General features: G+C 38.9%; 2 protein-coding genes across 4 annotated transcripts in view; one reads left to right on the forward strand and one right to left on the reverse strand.

Annotated features, from left to right (window-relative positions):
• The window catches only part of SCAR (wiskott-Aldrich syndrome protein family member 3 SCAR), a 40,064-nt gene that overhangs the window by 7,341 nt on the left and 14,990 nt on the right, over positions 1 to 17,733 (forward strand). For all 3 annotated transcript variants that reach the window (XM_067104108.1, XM_067104110.1, XM_067104109.1), the window contains exons 2-5: positions 4,546 to 4,674; positions 5,207 to 5,399; positions 6,103 to 6,250; positions 14,857 to 15,010. In XM_067104108.1, coding sequence (XP_066960209.1) covers positions 5,226 to 5,399; positions 6,103 to 6,250; positions 14,857 to 15,010 — 476 coding nt within the window. In that variant the 5' untranslated portion in view covers positions 4,546 to 4,674; positions 5,207 to 5,225. The remainder of the gene's footprint in view (positions 1 to 4,545; positions 4,675 to 5,206; positions 5,400 to 6,102; positions 6,251 to 14,856; positions 15,011 to 17,733) is intronic.
• LOC136838918 (tigger transposable element-derived protein 1-like) lies at positions 1,958 to 2,759 on the reverse strand. The gene is made up of 2 exons (XM_067104609.1): positions 2,226 to 2,759; positions 1,958 to 2,008 (listed from the first exon to the last, which is right to left on the reverse strand). The coding sequence occupies exons 1-2, from the start codon at positions 2,757 to 2,759 to the stop codon at positions 1,958 to 1,960; spliced, it is 585 nt and encodes a 194-aa protein (XP_066960710.1).

Genomic DNA, 17,733 nt, shown 5'->3' on the forward strand with positions numbered 1-17,733 from the left:
CGTAGCCTACATTATACTGTAAACTATATTTACTGTACATATCGTATTATACAAATGTCAACATAATGAGTATGCATCTCATCCATGGGTCTTTTTAAATGTTATGCCTTAATTCACACTATCCAGTAATATTGTATATATTCTTATGTTGCTTTTGTATTATAAATTGCAGTCATAGCGATCATTGTTTTGGTTTGGATATCGTGTACTCAGTGTTTATTTCGCCGTATTTAAGTCAGTTCACAGCACGTTTCTTGCTTCTAGTTAGCATAAATGGATCTCTAGATACTTTAGTTAAATGGGGCAAGGTTATTTTTCGTTATACAAAGTGTTTTTAAGTCAAAATATAACTTAAATACGTCTTGTTGTGAAATTGATTTAACTATTTTTTTCATTAATAGATGACGATGGCCGTTTGGGGTCATTTGTTTTGTGTAAAAAAAAAATCAAGATTCCGTTCGCTATTTTCACTTAATTTCATCATAATATGAGCTTTATGTATTTTATCATTTATCGGTGTAAAATTAGCAGTAATGTGTTCTTTCATGCCCAGTAGTGTTGATTAAAATACTCTCTCCAATTTTAATTATGATCAAATTTCATCCATGTTGCAGAGGCACGATAATTTATAGTCATTAGCAGCTTGAACATTGTTTTCTCAGCTTCAGCTACAACTTGCAGCTTAAATTTAGCAGTATATTTCCTTGCCGACCTTTTATCCGTACCGAATAAGGGCATTCTGTAATGTAAAAATATATCAGTCCTATTCTACTTAATGTCATTTGTACTATTAGCTGCGGTACTGTATGATGGTTGAAATACTAGGAAAACGGCTGTTGTTATCCTATTTGGTGATAAGCAAAACAGCAGTTTCTCAGTCAGTTGTTTATGGCTGTATGCATTTGCGCAAGAGTATAACGTTACTAACAATACTTTTATCATTCACTTTTACTTTTTTAACTAGAAGATGGGATAAAGAGATGGAGGAAAAGAAGTTGGTCTACTGTAATTTGGTCTCTCTCGCTGCCTGACTGTACACTGCTGCCTGCGCCTGCATGAAACTTAAAAATATTTTATAAATATCATATCAGTATTAATTGCTTATCCCTCTGCAAAATTGAATTATCGTAAGGCGAATCATCGTAACTCGAGCACTACCTGGGTATTTTAATAGTTTTATCACAAATAGTGCATTTAGTCATGAAAATGTAGTAATTAGTGAATATTTCTCGGTGAAAAATACCATGAACGGGCGAATTTTCAGTGTATAATGTGTATATGTTCCATAGAGAAATCCACAAATAGGTGAGTCCGCGAATCGTGAGACCGCGAATACGGGGGTTTTACTGTAGTAGTAATCATCAATATCAGCTAATTCTGCAGGTTCAATGCAGACTGACTTATGATAATTCAGTACAGATTGACTTATGATAATTCAGTACAAAAAGAAATTGAATAGCAAGAACAAGAATCAAACTGTACTGTAAGGGGTAGTCGCCAGGTTTGGTCCGTTGGTGGCATATGTGAACGGTGTCAGGCTGTTCATGGCTACATATCACTAAAAATCGGAAGAGGAGGGGGATGATAAAGCCGCAGGATCATCAACTCGCTCCTCTTCAGCTGATAGTCTTCTTCTTCTGTTAGTTTATGTGTTTCAAGAAATAGTTGTTAAGAGATGTAGGGGACTGAGGCTCAAATGTCTGGGAAGTGGTGCGGGTCGGGGTAGCGGTGGCAGAAGGTAATGCTACTGGAGTCGTTCTCTTAAAGAAGTATTCCATCGTCGTTTGCATAGTGCGTTTTTTCGTTCTTCATAATTGATTGAGTAACATGCAACAACGTCTTGATGTGCTCTGTCAACTTTAGCAAACCGTACCATGTTCCTATCCATTTCAGTTAAAAGTTTCAGTCCATGTTCAAATGAGGCAAAAACCTCTGCCAGTGCTTTTGTCGTAAACTTTCACTCTGGCTCCTCTTCAATTTCTTCTTCCTCTTTTGTTCTTTTTCTCATCTGCAAGTGCAATTAGATCTGCCATTAGCTCTACATCTTGCATATCTAAAAGATCTTGGATATCTTCCTCATCAATTTCTAAATCTAAACTTCTCCCAAGTGTCAAGATCTTTTTATTAATTTCCACAACTTCTTTATCTTTATCGAAACCTTTAAATGAGTTCACATACACTTGTAGCAGATTTTTCCAAACCCCATTCATACATTCTTTCTTTACCTCCTTCCACACCTTTCCAGTGCTCAGAATGGAGTTCAGAACATTGAATTCCTTGCAGAAAGTTCTGAGATCTTTCTCCTCATTATCTGTAGCCTCAACAGCTTGAGCAAACATGTTCCAAAGATAATAGGCCTTGAACATAGCCACAAATCCCTGATCCATGGGTTGTATGAGAGAAGTTGTGTTTGGTGGCAGAAACACAACTTTTACGCTCTCGTCAATATCTCCGATGTTCTGAGGGTGGCTGGGAGCATTGTTTAGAATCGACAGAATTTTGAAGAGGATTTTGTTTTCCCTACAATAATCTTTAACTTCTGGAATAAAGCAATGCACAAACCAGTCTTCAAATAGCATTGCAGTCATCCATGCTTTCTTATTATGATGGTAATGCACAGGAAGCATATGCTTGTCAATTCTCTTTAATGCCCTGGGAATTTCAGAGTGATAAATCATAAGTGGCTTAAGTTTATACCCAGCCACATTTCCTCCAAGCAGAAGAGTCAGTCGCTCTTTGTATGCCTTAAACCCAGGCATCGTTGTTGCTTCTTTATGGATGTAGGACTGTTGAGGCATACGCTTCCAATGCAGTCCTGTTTTGTCAACATTAAAGATTTGCTCCGGCAAGTACCCTTCATCAGTGACGATCTTATGTAAAAGTACTTGCACACTGGAATATAATAAATAGAAAATTTTAACCTTGAAATCAGACAAATTTTGGATGATAAAGAGATGTTCTTGATATGCTATGATTGTGTAGTGGGGGTCAGAAATTTATTGAGCCATTGGAGTTTGCAGCTCCAGTGATATACTGTATAGGTACTACCTGCGCAAAGTTGAGGGTGCAAATCTACCAGATATTGGTTGCTCAGGTGACAGTGATTTTGTTATCCCTGGCTCATCAGGTGAGGGTGGAGCTGTTACGGATATGGAAAAATGATTAACTTGAGCTGTTTACCACAGTGACATTGTTCCCTAATTATAGCTTCATGGGGAATTCTTAGATTTGCCTCCAATATCTGTTAAATCGGGGTCTGTAAAACGGAGGTAGGAGTGTGTAGTAAAAAACTGAAATTGATTAAACCTCCACATATGCCACTATGGTCTTTGCAAAACAGTATTCAGTTAGAAATGTTATGAACTTATTTACGAATGGGCCACTCACGAGTAAATCGTGGTATTTGGTATTAAAATCCCTTAATTTAAACCACCCCCACCAGTAATTGATATTTGTCATTACAAATCTTGGCAGGTGTATTTAATATTCAAGACCACAGCTTTTTTCACAGTATACAATAAGGTAAAGAAATATTACAATCATCAATCTCTTTTATGATTTCATGAACTTAGTTTCAACATTATCTGTGAGAACAATCTTAAATTCCCAAGCCAAGCTTGTGAGAGTTGTAGTTGTTATTAAAAGTGGTATGGTAATACTATATATAATAATAAATGAGTGAAAATATTTGTAGCAGCTATTGTAAAGGTCTCTATGGCAGAAGTCTTGTTTCGTAAGTCAAAATAGTTTGTAAATGTTTATTGTTGCTGGAATGAAAGAATTTTCCAAACCAAGCAACCAAATTACTGTATTTTTATATGTACGGTATTGCATTTTTTTCATAAGTTGTTGAATTGGTATCTTCCGATGGGGCCAGTATGTTTCATGTTTGTTTGTTTTGTTGTTTACTGTTGTCCTTCCATTTGTAAGATTACACATCATCTGTTTCTATACTCTAGAGTTGTATAAAAGGTATCCTATTGTGAAGTTAATATTAGATTTAAAGGAATTTTTTGTTTTTTGCTCAGCTGTTAAAGGAATGCAGTGCTAATAGGAAGAAAAGTCAAGCTCATGTGGGTGAGTGAGTCAGCCTTAGTGCTGTACATCCTTATTACCCTATTGTCCATAGGGCAAGTTGCCTTTTAATTCATGATGGACTTGACTTCAGATATATGGTGGTGATGTTTTAAAGACGATGTTTGTTTGATGTTGTTTTGTTTACTTTTTTCTTGTTAAATATGGGAGAGTTTTGTCCCTGCAAAGTACAGTAGTTGGGTACAGTAATTGTCATGCCCAGATAGATTCATAGGGAGGGGTTGCCAGGTTGCCTTAACCAGTGGCTTGTGTGAAGGGTAGGCAGCTCCAACATTCCTCTGCATCCTGTCCCTAAAGGAGGAAGTATCCTGGTGTGGGGAGGAAGTTACACTGGCTATGGGAATGATCTGAACCCCAAATTACCTCGTATTTTCATCAGTTATAATGGTTTATGAATTTTTTTCCCTGAACTTATATGTTATTATTATATTTTACATTTTTTTTCTCCAGGAAAAATGTTTTCTTCAGGTGACTGAGATTTTGTGTGACGGGACTGCTGTAAATGAGGCATATGCCACCATTCAGAGTGGCGGCCAAACACAAGGAGTTTGGCCACACACACTTCCTACATAACCATAGGTAAGGTTTGTAAATATTTTGTTTGCATTTGTTATAAATGTTGAAAGATTTCATTGCGTGATAATGAGTTTCTTTGAAAGTGATACTGTCTATAGTTTTTGGTTTTGATTTGTCTGGGCATTTTAGTATACAGAGTTGGTAAATTTTGTGTAGTCTGTTGGAGGATTTTTTGGTCTACCATCATGATTATTCTTTTGAATGGTAGGAAAATATTTTTATAAGCCTTTGCCTGACAAGCTAAAAAATGTGTATACAGTATAGCATAGCTGTCAACATGAAAATCACCCATACCTGTCATGCAGTAGACACTGCCACACCCAATTGGTCAAGTTTTATTGTATGGGTTTTTTTTTTTTTTTTTTTGTTTAACTGCTTTTGTGCTACATAACTGTTATTGTTATGAGAATGTCAAGAGAAATTTATGTTCTTTAAAGTAATGGAATTCTGGGGTGTAAAGTTTTTTTTTTTTTTTTTAAAAATGATTGTATATCATATTATTGTATAATTATCCACAACTGTTATTGTCTTTCAGAGTTAGAACGTAGCTCAAGATGCCACTTTTAAAACGTGTGGTGTCACCCGTGCATGTGTCACGGGTGCCTTTAGTTGAAGAGTTGGTAACCGATGAACATGGGAAGGTATACCCAGCATTGTTCCCTGCGACTAATCAACCACAAGACTTGGAATCATTCACCAATTTAACGCTTGCAAATTTAATTACTCAAGTAAGAATTGTGAAATGGATGTTTTTATCTTAATTTTTGCCTTTCTCCCAATGTACGTTCAGTTTTGCATTCATGTACATAAAATATTGAAGTGACCTCCGGTTCTCATTAGTTATATGGCATACAAGGCCTTTGTGGACTCAGAGAAATGACTTTTGCAATATTGTAAGCCTTTATGCCTCCGTAATTGTATTTCTGTTTGATCCCTTTGATGAAATATAACATTATTGCTAATTTATTAAGGAGTGATTCTTACTAGATTTTTGTGTCTGAAGAGAGTGATATTGATTGGCTTTTGTAGTTTACTGAAATTTGGTTCTTTTACAAAATACATTACAAGGAAATTGTCTTGTTAATTGTAATTGAACACATTTGATTGAATTATTTGTAAAAGTTGTATAGATTTCTCATATTACAGTGTATTATATGTGACTAATGTCCTTTTTTGAGAAAGGAAATGCTGGAGATATATATATTTTAGTAAAGATGAGATATAGCTTCTGAAATAATAATAGCACAAACAAGTTTGTGTCTGTTAAAAGATTTGTCTGCTACTTGATATTTGCCATTCTTCATGTTACTTGATAGTTCGTAGTCTGAAGTATTGGTCATATTTATCAACATTAGACACGAGTTTCCTAGATTGGAAGTATTTGGAGATTTTCTGTGAATCTTTGCACTGTTGATTCAATTTTGTTCACAGCTTTCTTCACTCTCTCGATATGCCGAAGACTTATTTGGTGAAATGATTGCGGAATCTACTTCAATACTAAACAGAACAGTATCATTACAAGGCAGGGTCGATAAGCTGTCAGTTAAGGTCAAGAACTTAGACAGCAGTGTGGAGGAAGGTGAGCTGACAGTTTTTCAATAAATCTAAGGTTTTAAATTTAAATTACTGTATAGTTATTATTTTAATAGCCATTTTTGTAAGGAAGGTGTTCAGTTTAATCTTTGCTTTTGTGGTAGTCCAGTAAATGTACCTTGTAAATGGTTAAATGATTATGAAGATTGTATAAAATATTGACTGATTAATCTGGTTATTAATATTGTTTTCCACATAGAACTAATGGTGAGTTTGGTTCAGGGATTTTACTTTATTATTACAGTAGTATTGTTTTATAGAATTATTTAATCGGGAGGAAATTTTGAAAACAACCTTTATGAACACGTCACTAAATCTAAGTAAATCAAAGTAAACCCTAGAAGTTTTTGAATTAGCTTATCTTTGATATCTGTGAAAGAGCAAGAGTTACCCCCCTTCTTCCAGCAGCATATGTATCTTGTTAGTTAAACTCTCGGTTTTGAAATTATTATACTAGTGGCTCAGCTTTCCAGTTAAATGATGAATCTTCCCTTGAGGACGGTTGATTGTTGTAATTATTTTAATAATAAACCCAGGCCAAGACTTTTTATAAATTACTGTGATTTTATTATTTTTTTTTTTTTCAAAATTTTTGTTTAAAAAAATCAGAATTCATGGGTATACGCAGGTATGAAATAGATTTTATATAAAGTAGTTAAATGAGATCACACTTTAGAACTTTATAGGGTTTGCCTGAAGAGGCTGTTCTTGCAGTTGAAGGTGACAGTTAGAGCATTGTAAAGTTGAAGCACAGCTTTTTGGCAAAATATCAAAGATAATGTACTGTAACAAGAACATAAGGGGCTCAGGCTTATCTTTAAGCTTTCATGCTATTTGGTTTGAGTTGCTTTGCTTTCTCAGGCTTTAGAGATAAATTTGTACCTTCAGGAGTATATAACTCTGTCATGTTTATGGATATACCTTTGGCTGAAATGGGTCACAATGAAGCTTGGTGACTAAGTAGTAAACCAGCATTTCAGATAAGTAACTTACCAAGTAATTGCATAGATATAGTTTCTAACTTGCATGGCGGCATTTGATTTAAAAATCGTGGAGCACTTCAATAGATTAGTGTAGGTGATAAGCCCCACCCACTACGGGAGTACTGAGAATCACTTAGCTGGTAGCAACTTTTATGTACTGATTTTCGCTTGTATCACTGGATTTCAGTGACTTATTTTTGCTTATTTGAGTAGCCTTCAAGCTTTAATAGCTTTCCGGATCATTTTTTTTTTTCTAGTTCTTTTGTTATTATGTCTTTTCAAGATCACCTATTTTTGCTATTCTGGCAAAAATTTGCATACCAGATTACTCTGTCTTCATATAATTCTCATAAAATTTACAGTTAATGCAGGGGGCAGAATATAGTAGGGAGAAAACTTGTGCTAAATGTAACAATTAGCAAGAGTAGAAGGTACTTAAATCTCAACTAGACACGGTAGAGAAGGATAGAAAGGCAAGCAACCTATAGAGCTGATAAAGTAGCTTCCCTTACCATAGAATTCTACCCTACCCTAGCTCTGCTATTCCTTCTTTTCCCCCTTCCCACCCTTTTCTCCTGCTACTAGCACTCCTACTTTTAATCCACCTACTCCCGTGCCTGGCTCCCTCGCTACCAAACCTGATGCCATAGCCAACTTAGAGTATAAGTTTCACAAGAAAATTATCCTTCTTGTGTATTCAGTGGCGAAGTCAGGTGTGTCACTGACGGCGTTTATAGGGAAATATTTTCATACGGTGCTACTTCCTGCAAAGTGACAAGTGAAAGTGTTATGCAAGTGGGGGAGATGACTTCTCGTCCCACCGGTTCTCCTAGGCGAAAGTCTCTGTCCTGCTCCCCTACACCTGGAAGAAGACATGCCGGAAGTCCAAGGGAGGCTGGTGGGTTTGCACAGGTTGCTACCCCCTCATTCGAACCAGTTGCACAAATATCCCAGGTTTCGACCGACAACCTCTGGAAAAGCATCTTATTTTTTATGAGAATGCCTTTTATTATAGTCTTGAAAAGCTCAATCCCAGAATTATCGTTTAAAACGTATCTTAAAAAGCTCGATCTCCGAGAATTATTTAAAACGTACAATAGTTGGTGAAGGTATCGTACGTTGTACCAGAGGCAGTTTTATCATACATGTAAGATAATTATCGTACGAATGCCACTGCAGTGACGTCACTTCTGACTGTTCTGACACGAACAGAAGGCACAGGAAATGATTCCTGGATTCTTCTATGCCGCTTAAGACTCTTCACTTGTTTTGAGTCATTGTTCAGATCCAATTCCAGTTAAGTGATATAAGAAGGCTAGTACTTCTTAGCCACCTTGTAGTTTCACTGTGGCTATATGGGACACAACACCACCTCTCAAGCACCTGGCACCATGTTACCAGATCCCATTTGCCTTTTGATGCTAAATCTATCATAGCGCACCCACTTCCAAGTGCCAAGTGCCTACTCCCAGGTATGTTTCTCCACTTCTGTTGTTACCTTTAGAGCAAGATGAACCATCATTGGCCCCTTTTAAGCAACAGTTAGCTGAAATAATGCTCTTACTTTGTTTACCAGGTTTTTCTCAAGGAGATAGGAGATTGGCTTTCAGTTAGAAAGGAGCAAGGGAAACCTTATTTCGCTTTTCCTCCCTCGCTTAGTTCAAAGGAGATATCTGTCGTCACTAGGGAAGCTCCTTTGGGAGTTGCTGCCTCCTCCCAAGGGGACTTCTCTGTTCTCATTCATATGTATTTTATGCAAGAAACTTAATACCCAATGTAAACTGAAGTGTGGAATAAAGGAATTATTATTATTATTTTTATTGAAAGGAATCGCTGCATCAGCTGCTTTGATCTTGTATAGAGTCTTCTGTATTATCCTTGTAACTCTATTATCCTTGTAAAAGTTTTCTCACTGTTACTACAACTGGCGAGAAACACGCCAGTGTGATTCATCAGGAGTTAAATTTCCAGTGATTCCGTATATTCTATTAAGAGTAAGTCAAATTTGGTGAGCATAGCCCGTAGGGTTTTTATACATGTAGAAGTAAATGTATCGAATTTAAATACAGGTCAAAATCTTGAAGTGGCCAACGTTTCTCCTGCATTCCTTCGAGTATGATCACTACTACTACTACACTCTGCGGTCTCGTCAGTGAAGATAAGTTTTTTCGTCGACAGAGTTAGACCACCTAGTTAAGATTATCTTCCTTGGCAGGACAGTGGGAAAATGAGCTAAGAAGACTGTTCACTTTGGGAGTACTTTAGAAAGAGAGCTGTAGTGCTCCTTTACCAGTAAGGGAGTCACTCAGACACAGAAATCAGCTGTATTATTTTCTCCCCTGGACCAACGTACCCTCTTCCCGCAGGAAACTATTAAGAAAATTATATCTGACCTTCGGAAGAAGTCGACACAACACCCTGTTGGCTCATTCCTAAAGATTCGCCTGCCTTTGCTTCCAATACGGAGTTTTCATCATCTTCAGAAGTCCCAGTTGACCCGGTCGCTAGAGATCCTGTGTTTGGGGATCAGTCTCAACTCTTGGACTTTTCGGGCTTCTCCATCTGCCAAGAGAATGGTTCACTAGTTTCTATCCCTTTCATCTTGCTCAGCCCATCAGTGGATAATCCTACTGGGGACTCTTTCATCCATGAAGACTGGCATCAAGTTAGGCAAACTTTAAAGGAAAGTTTTACAATTCTTCCTCGAAGACAACTGGGACAGGGAAACAGCGGGGGCTCCTGCATGTTTCCCATTACTCAGTAGTTCAAATTGGACATGCAATGGTGACTGTCTGAATGAGACCTTTGGAAGGGGAGTCCCTTCTTCCACTCAGCCCAGATCTAGACTTTTTGTCAGACACCTTGGATCTAGGTTGGGAAACCAGGAAGTTTCCAGGACATGGTCCCCGGAAGAGCAGGACCTTCACATTATTAACCTTAGAGAGCTGAAAGCATTCCTCTTAGGATTTTAGTGTTTCTCGTCCCTAGTTCGCAACAAGACTATGGTATTCCATTCATACATACCACAGCTAAAGTACATGTGGAAGCAAGGAGACATTCTCTCCTCTTGTCTTCCGAGTGTCCAGCTACAGCTCCCAGCACCGGCTCTCAAGCGCCTAGCTCTATCTCCCAAGCGTCCAGCTACAGCTTCCGGGCTCTTGACACCAGCTCCCGAGCGCCCAGCGGCAGCTCTCAAGTGGCTGACACCAGCTTCTGAGCATCCCGCGCCAAATCTTCAGTGCCTGTCTCCGTCTTCTGAGTGACAAGTTCCTGCATAAAGACATGGATCTCCTCCCTCCATGATGAGCCATTCTTGGCACCCATTCAACAGCAGTTAGCTGAAGTTATGGTCTTCCTCCAAGAAACTCTCTCCAAGAGGGTGCTGTCTTCATCATCTAAGAAAGCTCCAAAGGAAGTTGATGATTGACTTTGGCTAAGAGGGAGCAAGGCAGGCGTCCTTCACCGTTCCTCCTTCTCACTTAGTCGGTAGGAGATATCTGTCCTTCTTCATAGGGAAGCTCCTTCTATGGGAGTCACTGCTTTCTCCCAAGGGGGCTTCTCTGGCCTCATCTAATCTTCCCGACGTACTGAGTTTTCATCGGCTAAGGTTATTTGTCTGTCGGCCGCACTGGACCAACTTGTTAAGGACCTCTTCAGGGTGTTTGAGATCTTCAATCTCTTGGACTGGGTAGTTGGAGCTCAGAGGCCAAGGAAAATGAGAATTTCAAGGAGTTAAGAACTACATTGCCTTGGTCTGGCTAGGAGGACCACCTGGAGCAGACAAGGATATCAGAGATGGATATATTTAGCTTGCTGCTCGTTTCTCCTTGGGGGTAGTGCAGAAGGGGGATTTATGGTGCTCCTTTACATCTAAAGGGTTACAAGACCCAGAAGTTGACCCTTTTATTTTTGCAGTTGGACCCCCATCTCCTTTTCCTGCAGGGTACTGTTAGGAAAATTGCTTTGGACCTCCAAGAGGAGTCCACTCAGGATTTACTGTCAACAGCAAGAGACCTTCTACTGTGGACAGATCAAAATTGAGTGATTCTAGTCACTCGATTTGTTCAGGCCAAACTAAAGGTTCTGGTGAACGAACTGAGTCGTCGGAAGCAGGTCCTTCTCACTGAGTGGACCTTGCATCCCCTGGTCTATCAGGATCTGGAATCTATGGGCAGGCCAACTTTGGACCTGTTTGCCATCTCAAGGAACCATCGCCTTCCTCTCTTTTGTTCTCCAGCCACGGTCAATCCAGCATGGGTAACACAAACCTTGTCTACTCAGACAACCTCACTTCAAGAGATTCCACCAAAGGTTGTCCGCTCTTCCCCTGACAGGCTCCGGAGAGTTAGGAAGCTTGGCAGAGTGAAAGGGTTCTCTAGACATACTGCAGAGGCCATTGCAAAATGCAGGCATCAATCTTCTATCAACATCTACCAGGCGCTTTTCCAAAACTGGTGTCTCAGACACATGTCTATTCTTCTGAGACATCTGTGACCCATTAAGAGGTATCAAGCTATGCTTAGCTAAGTGTTTGAGCTGAAGGACCTAGATCTTTCATCAACCCAGTCCTAACGACCTCATCAAGTCCTTGGATATTTCGAAGCAAGGAAGGAACATTTGGTCTCCTGGAACCGGAATGTAGTGTTGAAGTGGCTGACAAGTCCCTCTTTTGAATCCCTACATTCCTCTTCTCTGAGAAACCTTTCCCAGAAGACTCTCTTCCTTGTGACCTTGACTGCTGCTAAATGCCAAGAACGAGGACCCATCCAAGCACTGGACCCATTCTTGCTCTGGTAAGAACTTAACAGACATCCTCAGCTGTGAGGAATAAGAGAGTTATTTGTCCTGTTAGGGCTTTCAGGTATCCACTGGAACAGAACTGAGAAGATCCAAGGGCCACCCATTAACCTCTGGTGTTCTGTTAAGAACCCGCCTCACCCTCTGACTAGAAAGTGTTATCCTTCTTCCGGAGGCACTTAATTTCTGAGGCTCACTCTCAGAATCAGGAGGACATTCTGCCTATTTTTAAGTGAAAGCTCTTGATGTCAGGGCAGTGTCAACCTCATTAGCTTTCAGGCACAGTATGTTCCTTACCTCCATTCCGCAGTCAACCTACTTTAAGTGTAAATTGAAAACAGTGCTAATTAAACATTGTTTGTAATTGCAGTACCTTGAGACGACCATTATCAGTGACTGGCATGGTGTTAGGTGAGGAAGCATAGGAATATCTCCTACTTCTCTTTGCCTTAAAGTGAGGTGTTGAATTTTGGGGACCCCCGGGGGTACTTTGTCCTTGGAGTACCCACCATTCTTAGTGGATGGGTAGTGGGTTTTTTTTTGTTAGTGAAGGTGACAGCATTGTCAGGTTATTTGTTGGTACTGCACCCAGGACAAGGGCTCTTCAGTATGTCTCGTCAGCGATCAGGCCTATCCTTTGCTGCAAGACTTCCACTTATGTAGAGGCGACCCACATCTGAACCGCCACGCCACTACAGGTTAAGATGAGCACCAACCAGAAGCATTTTCAGTTGCAGTAGCTCTCTCACCACACAAGGAAACAACAAGCATTGTTTCAATGCTGGCCATCCTTTCTATTTCAAGGTCATTATCACACTTTAATGTTTTGGAGTAATATGTCCATTCATCCCGCCCCCTATCAATGCTTGATTCACATATGTAATTACCTGGTAAGTTACTTATATGAAAATTATATTTTTATAATAAAATTAAGTTTCCTGTATACTTAACAGGTAATTACAGAATCAGAGCCCTCCCTCCTCCCTCTAATGGATATAAGGGCTCAAACAGAATGATGCTACCAGCTAAATCGTTCCCAGTACTCCCATAGTGGGCAGGCATATCACCTACACTAATCTATCAAAGTGCTACTGCAATTTTTTAATTAAAGGCTGCCGTGCTAGTTAGAAACTCTAGCTATGTAATTACCTGATAAGTACATAGAAACTTGGTTTTATTATAAAAATATCATGTTGGTATATAAGAGGGTGATGGACCTATCCATTCACCTGGTAAGTAGCATGGCTGTTGTTGGAGCTATTCAGTTGAGTATCTCCGTATCTGAATTATTAGGCAATCATGATCAGTGGAGGTAAATCAGTGCAAGAGTTTGTTCATGACCAGACCTCTTCCTAGGCTCAATCAGGTTCCCAGAAATCTTCATCCTTGGGAATGGGTCAGAAGTCTGCCAGCAGGGAAGGCAAGGAAGAAGGAAGGTGGTGATCCTTGCCGTCTGCTGCTCGAGTTAAGAGATGCCTGTCGTGCAATTTAACAATGTGACACTAATGGGAGGAGCCTTGCTTTGTCTGTGGCCTCCATGACAATTACAGATTTTGCTTCAACATCCTCCCCTTTCTCACAGACCTATCCTGTTTATTTCTTACTCTCCAGGATCATTTAAGAGGACCCTCTTGAAATGATAGATGACCTATCTCCAGGCTTCTGTGGTTGTCTTTTCTTGATGGAAACGATAACCTTGGCTGGAGACTTGTCATCAACCTCTTTCTTCTGAACAAATTTGTGTCAGTCTTTGTTTAGTAACTTCATGCTTTTCAGTAGATTTGTTCTTTGGCAAAGACTGATGTTCATACCTTTTCTGGCTTTTCCAGCTTAAGGGCTTAACTTTGCCTCAGTAGAGATTTCAGTGCACTCAAGGAGCTTGAAACAGTCTTGCCCACTCTTTTGACTTAGTTCTTTGGAGAGAGGTGTGACTTGCATCCTTCATATTCTTACTCATCTTACCCAGGCACTGTACAGACCCCTGAGTTTAACCAGACCACTGAGCTGGTTAACAGCTCTCCTAGGACTGGCCCGAAGGATTAGATTTATTTTACGTGGCTAAGAACCAGCTGGTTACATAGCAATGGGACCTACAGCTTATTGTGGAATCCGAACCACATTATGACGAGAAATTAATTTCTATCACCAGAAATAAATTCCTCTAATTCTTCATTGGCCGCTCGGAGAGTCAAAACGCTGGGCCAACAGCGTGCTAGGGTGTTCAGGAGGAACTTCTAGTGTCACAGGTACTGAGGCCAGGTGTTTGTTGGTGCCAAAGCATGTTTTCCTCTTTTCACTCTGAAGGAACAAATTTTTTAGATAAGGGATGGGTACCCACGAAGTTATTTGGTCAACTAATTTCATCAAAATCCCATCAACCAGTACTTTCTTTGTCCCTCTGCTCTAGGAAAAAATTATTTTTGCTAAATGAGTTGGTGGGTCCTCACCCCCTTACTCACCTGCCACTAGGCTGTTAGCAAGTTTGAGTGACTGGACCAGCATTCACCTGACATTTATCCTTATGAGTGAATTTGTAATATTCAGAAAGTACAAGTGGAGGATACAGTAAAGAGATGAATGAGAATGTTTAATCAAGGGATACACTCATACTGTTGGTTAACTTTAGGCATAAGTAGTCATGTAGTTTTGGTAAATGTTTTCATTTTTCAGCTGGTAACAAATATTTGCACCATTCATGGTGGTACAGAAGTAACGGATAGTAATTATTGTTTCTATTTATATTGCTTACTTTTAACTGTGAAGTATTTGAAATTGTATAGATGTATTCTCATTCCGTGAATTATTTTTTCAGTTTCATTGCAAGATATCCATATGCGAAAAGCATTCAAGTCATCAACCTTATTTGATCAGCAAGTGGTCTCAAGAGACACGGTACCAGCACCGATGTTAGAAACATACCAGACTTGTGAACAACCACCACCTTTACATGAGTTGAATCCATACAGGCAAGTTAAAAGCTGGTGTATACAAAATAATCAGGGGTGTTGGAAGGTTCTCAAAATTAAGATTCATTCAATAAATGTCCTCAAAAATGACAGTTTACTTCTTGCACACTATTTTTCAGAATAGTAGAATGTGATATCTTCACCTTTCACATCTTGATCAAATATTGAGTATAGTGAGAAATGTAGGACAGCACTTCTTATTAACCAATTTAATTTGCAAGTATTCTCATAGATCAATTGGGCAATTGCTACAGAAGATATAGGAAGTATTCTGAATTGAATACAATCATGGTACATATCCATTGACTCTAGATATGTAAGATCAGAGAAAGGTGCTAGTTCTTTCAGTTACATTGCCCATAGAACAAACCAGCCATAAGTGATTCTTGAGTGACATTTAAGAGCAAATTATAATTTCGTCATTTATTTCATTTCAAAGATTTGTAGAGACCCCATGCTGTATTGTGCTTATATCTGCTCTGTGCAAACCACCTGAATATATTTTTATGAAAAATCAAGTGAATGCATATTTCACAGTAGGCAGTGCAAAAATCAGTTATGTCTAACATTCTTGTAAGTCTTTCGCTTGGTGTTTTAAAATGCCATCTGTTTACTTAGTGGATATCATCCCTGTTGATTTAAGAAATAGCAACAGACTGTCAGAAGGCAAGAAGGGTCGGAGGTTTGTGATTGTCAGCATCGGGGTAGACACTGCATATCATAGAAAGGAATTGATTCAGTAGTTATTAGAATTAATTCCTTGTTATTCTTTATAAATAGTTTAACATACATAAATGGAAGCCATGGATATCATCCCTGTTGATTTAAGAAATAGCAACAGACTGTCAGAAGGCAAGAAGGATTGGAGGTTTGTGATTGTCAACATCGGGGTAGACACTGTATATCATAGAAAGGAATTGATTCAATAGTTATTAGAATTAATTCCTTGTTATTCTTTATAAATAGTTTAACGTACATAAATGGAAGCCCATGTCTTATTCTTCAGGTAGAGAAAGGTGTACACATTATACATATAGCAAGTTTGTTGCCATTTAAGTTTTCTCCATTCAGTTCTAAACTAACTACAATCACTCTTATTCATATAGTGGTGTTTTTTTGTTTTTTTTTTCCAATGGCATACAGTTTCTTGAGAGGAAAAAGCACTGAGGAAGTAACATGCTGATATCCTCACAAACTTTATTGGGATGTAGCTCTGTCTTTAGTGAATGTACCGTAATTCAAGTAAATTATACATACTGTACTTTATAGTGCATTCTGCCATAGTTATGAGCACCATCTCTAGGTAGAATATTTTTAGTTTACAGAAATCTACTTGCATTTTATTAATAATCATATTGTGTTTACTCTCAAGTCATTTAATTTTATAATTGAATTGAGACATAATTTGTTATTGTACTTCCCTTTTGCTTTAACCCATCGTAAGAGAAAGGGAAAATTATTTTTGCTGTTTTTTTACCCTTACCACAGATGTGTTTTAGATTGTTATCTGCATGTGAACAGAATTATGCAAAACATTGCATGGGAAGTTGTGTAAAATTTCACAAGTTGTGTGCCTCATGCATAGCAACAGCAATTAGATTTTTGGAGAGATGAGAATATAACTTTTAGGCAGATTGGTTGCTCAGCCGTATTTACCAAATCACTTTCTTCCAAGTAAGTCCTCTTGTCCTGTAAATTGTGTATGGATTCTCACAGCCAGTCATTGCTGACCAGTAAAAATGTGTGTTCATCAAGGTGCTGAGTGGTATTTTTGTTATAATTCTTAAAGTATTTTTGTTTTACAGTTTCATCATTTTGTTAAAATCACACTGCTATGTTTGAGATCAGTACTACTCTCTCTCTCTCTCTCTCTCTCTGGGGAATTGTCCTATCATCGTAGGGCAACTCTTCATTTGAGCATCGTAGGGCAACTCTTCATTTGAGTAGCTTACTGATGTCACCATAAGGGATCTCCTCATAGGACGTCTCCTTTGTTGACGTACGAAGGCAGTTGACAGTAGAGTGCTTAGCACGTTTCTACATAAAACATCCTATCATACGACATCCCCTGGGGCTATCCTTTCATCTCTGTATACAGTGCTGAAGAATGGGGTTGCAGTAACATGCTCAACACAGACGTCAGTCGGACACGTTCCAGGATGAGGGATGTATGTCAGGGAAGTTCCATCACTGGAGTCTGTATCCATGCGTGGGTACAGGAGTTCCATTTCTTTGGCAATGTGAAATGATTGAGCATGCCTACTTTCCCTTATCAGTTTCTTCTACCAGATTGGTTTTAATACCAATAATGTGTATACAAGATCTGACATGTCAGGTGTGTGACAGTGGTAGTACTCGGACAGACAGAACTGTTTTCGGTAAAATGATCAACAAGGAATCAAAAGCTAGATGGCACTTTTTCGATGAAATCAAGGGACAGGACGGTTGATCTTGACTTCCGGTTCTCGCTCAACCTCGAAAGGAGATTGGTCATACTCTTTCTTCTCTCAATTTCCTGTTGTTGGCTCTGTTCTGATCTGCTTTTCCTACATATTCGAAGGTGATCAGTTAGAGTGATCATAGGCAAAGGGATCTTTTCCCTGCCTAGGGAAATGACCTTCCAAATATACCCTGCAATTTCCTGGTGGTCATCAGTACGTTTGAGGCAACATCTGTAGGGGCCACAGGCATCCATCAATCTATGGCATTCAGGAAGAACTCGT

The sequence above is a fragment of the Macrobrachium rosenbergii genome, chromosome 5 (assembly GCF_040412425.1).
Source record: "Macrobrachium rosenbergii isolate ZJJX-2024 chromosome 5, ASM4041242v1, whole genome shotgun sequence".
Classification (NCBI taxonomy): domain Eukaryota; kingdom Metazoa; phylum Arthropoda; class Malacostraca; order Decapoda; family Palaemonidae; genus Macrobrachium; species Macrobrachium rosenbergii.

Excerpts from the sequence above, each read along its gene's own strand:
- LOC136838918 (XM_067104609.1), bottom strand. The coding sequence starts at position 2,759 with ATGCCTGGGTTTAAGGCATACAAAGAGCGACTGACTCTTCTGCTTGGA. Across the intron at positions 2,009-2,225 it reads CTGGAAAGGTGTGGAAGGAG|ATGAGAAAAAGAACAAAAGA; the intron begins GTAAAGAAAGAA and ends TTGCACTTGCAG.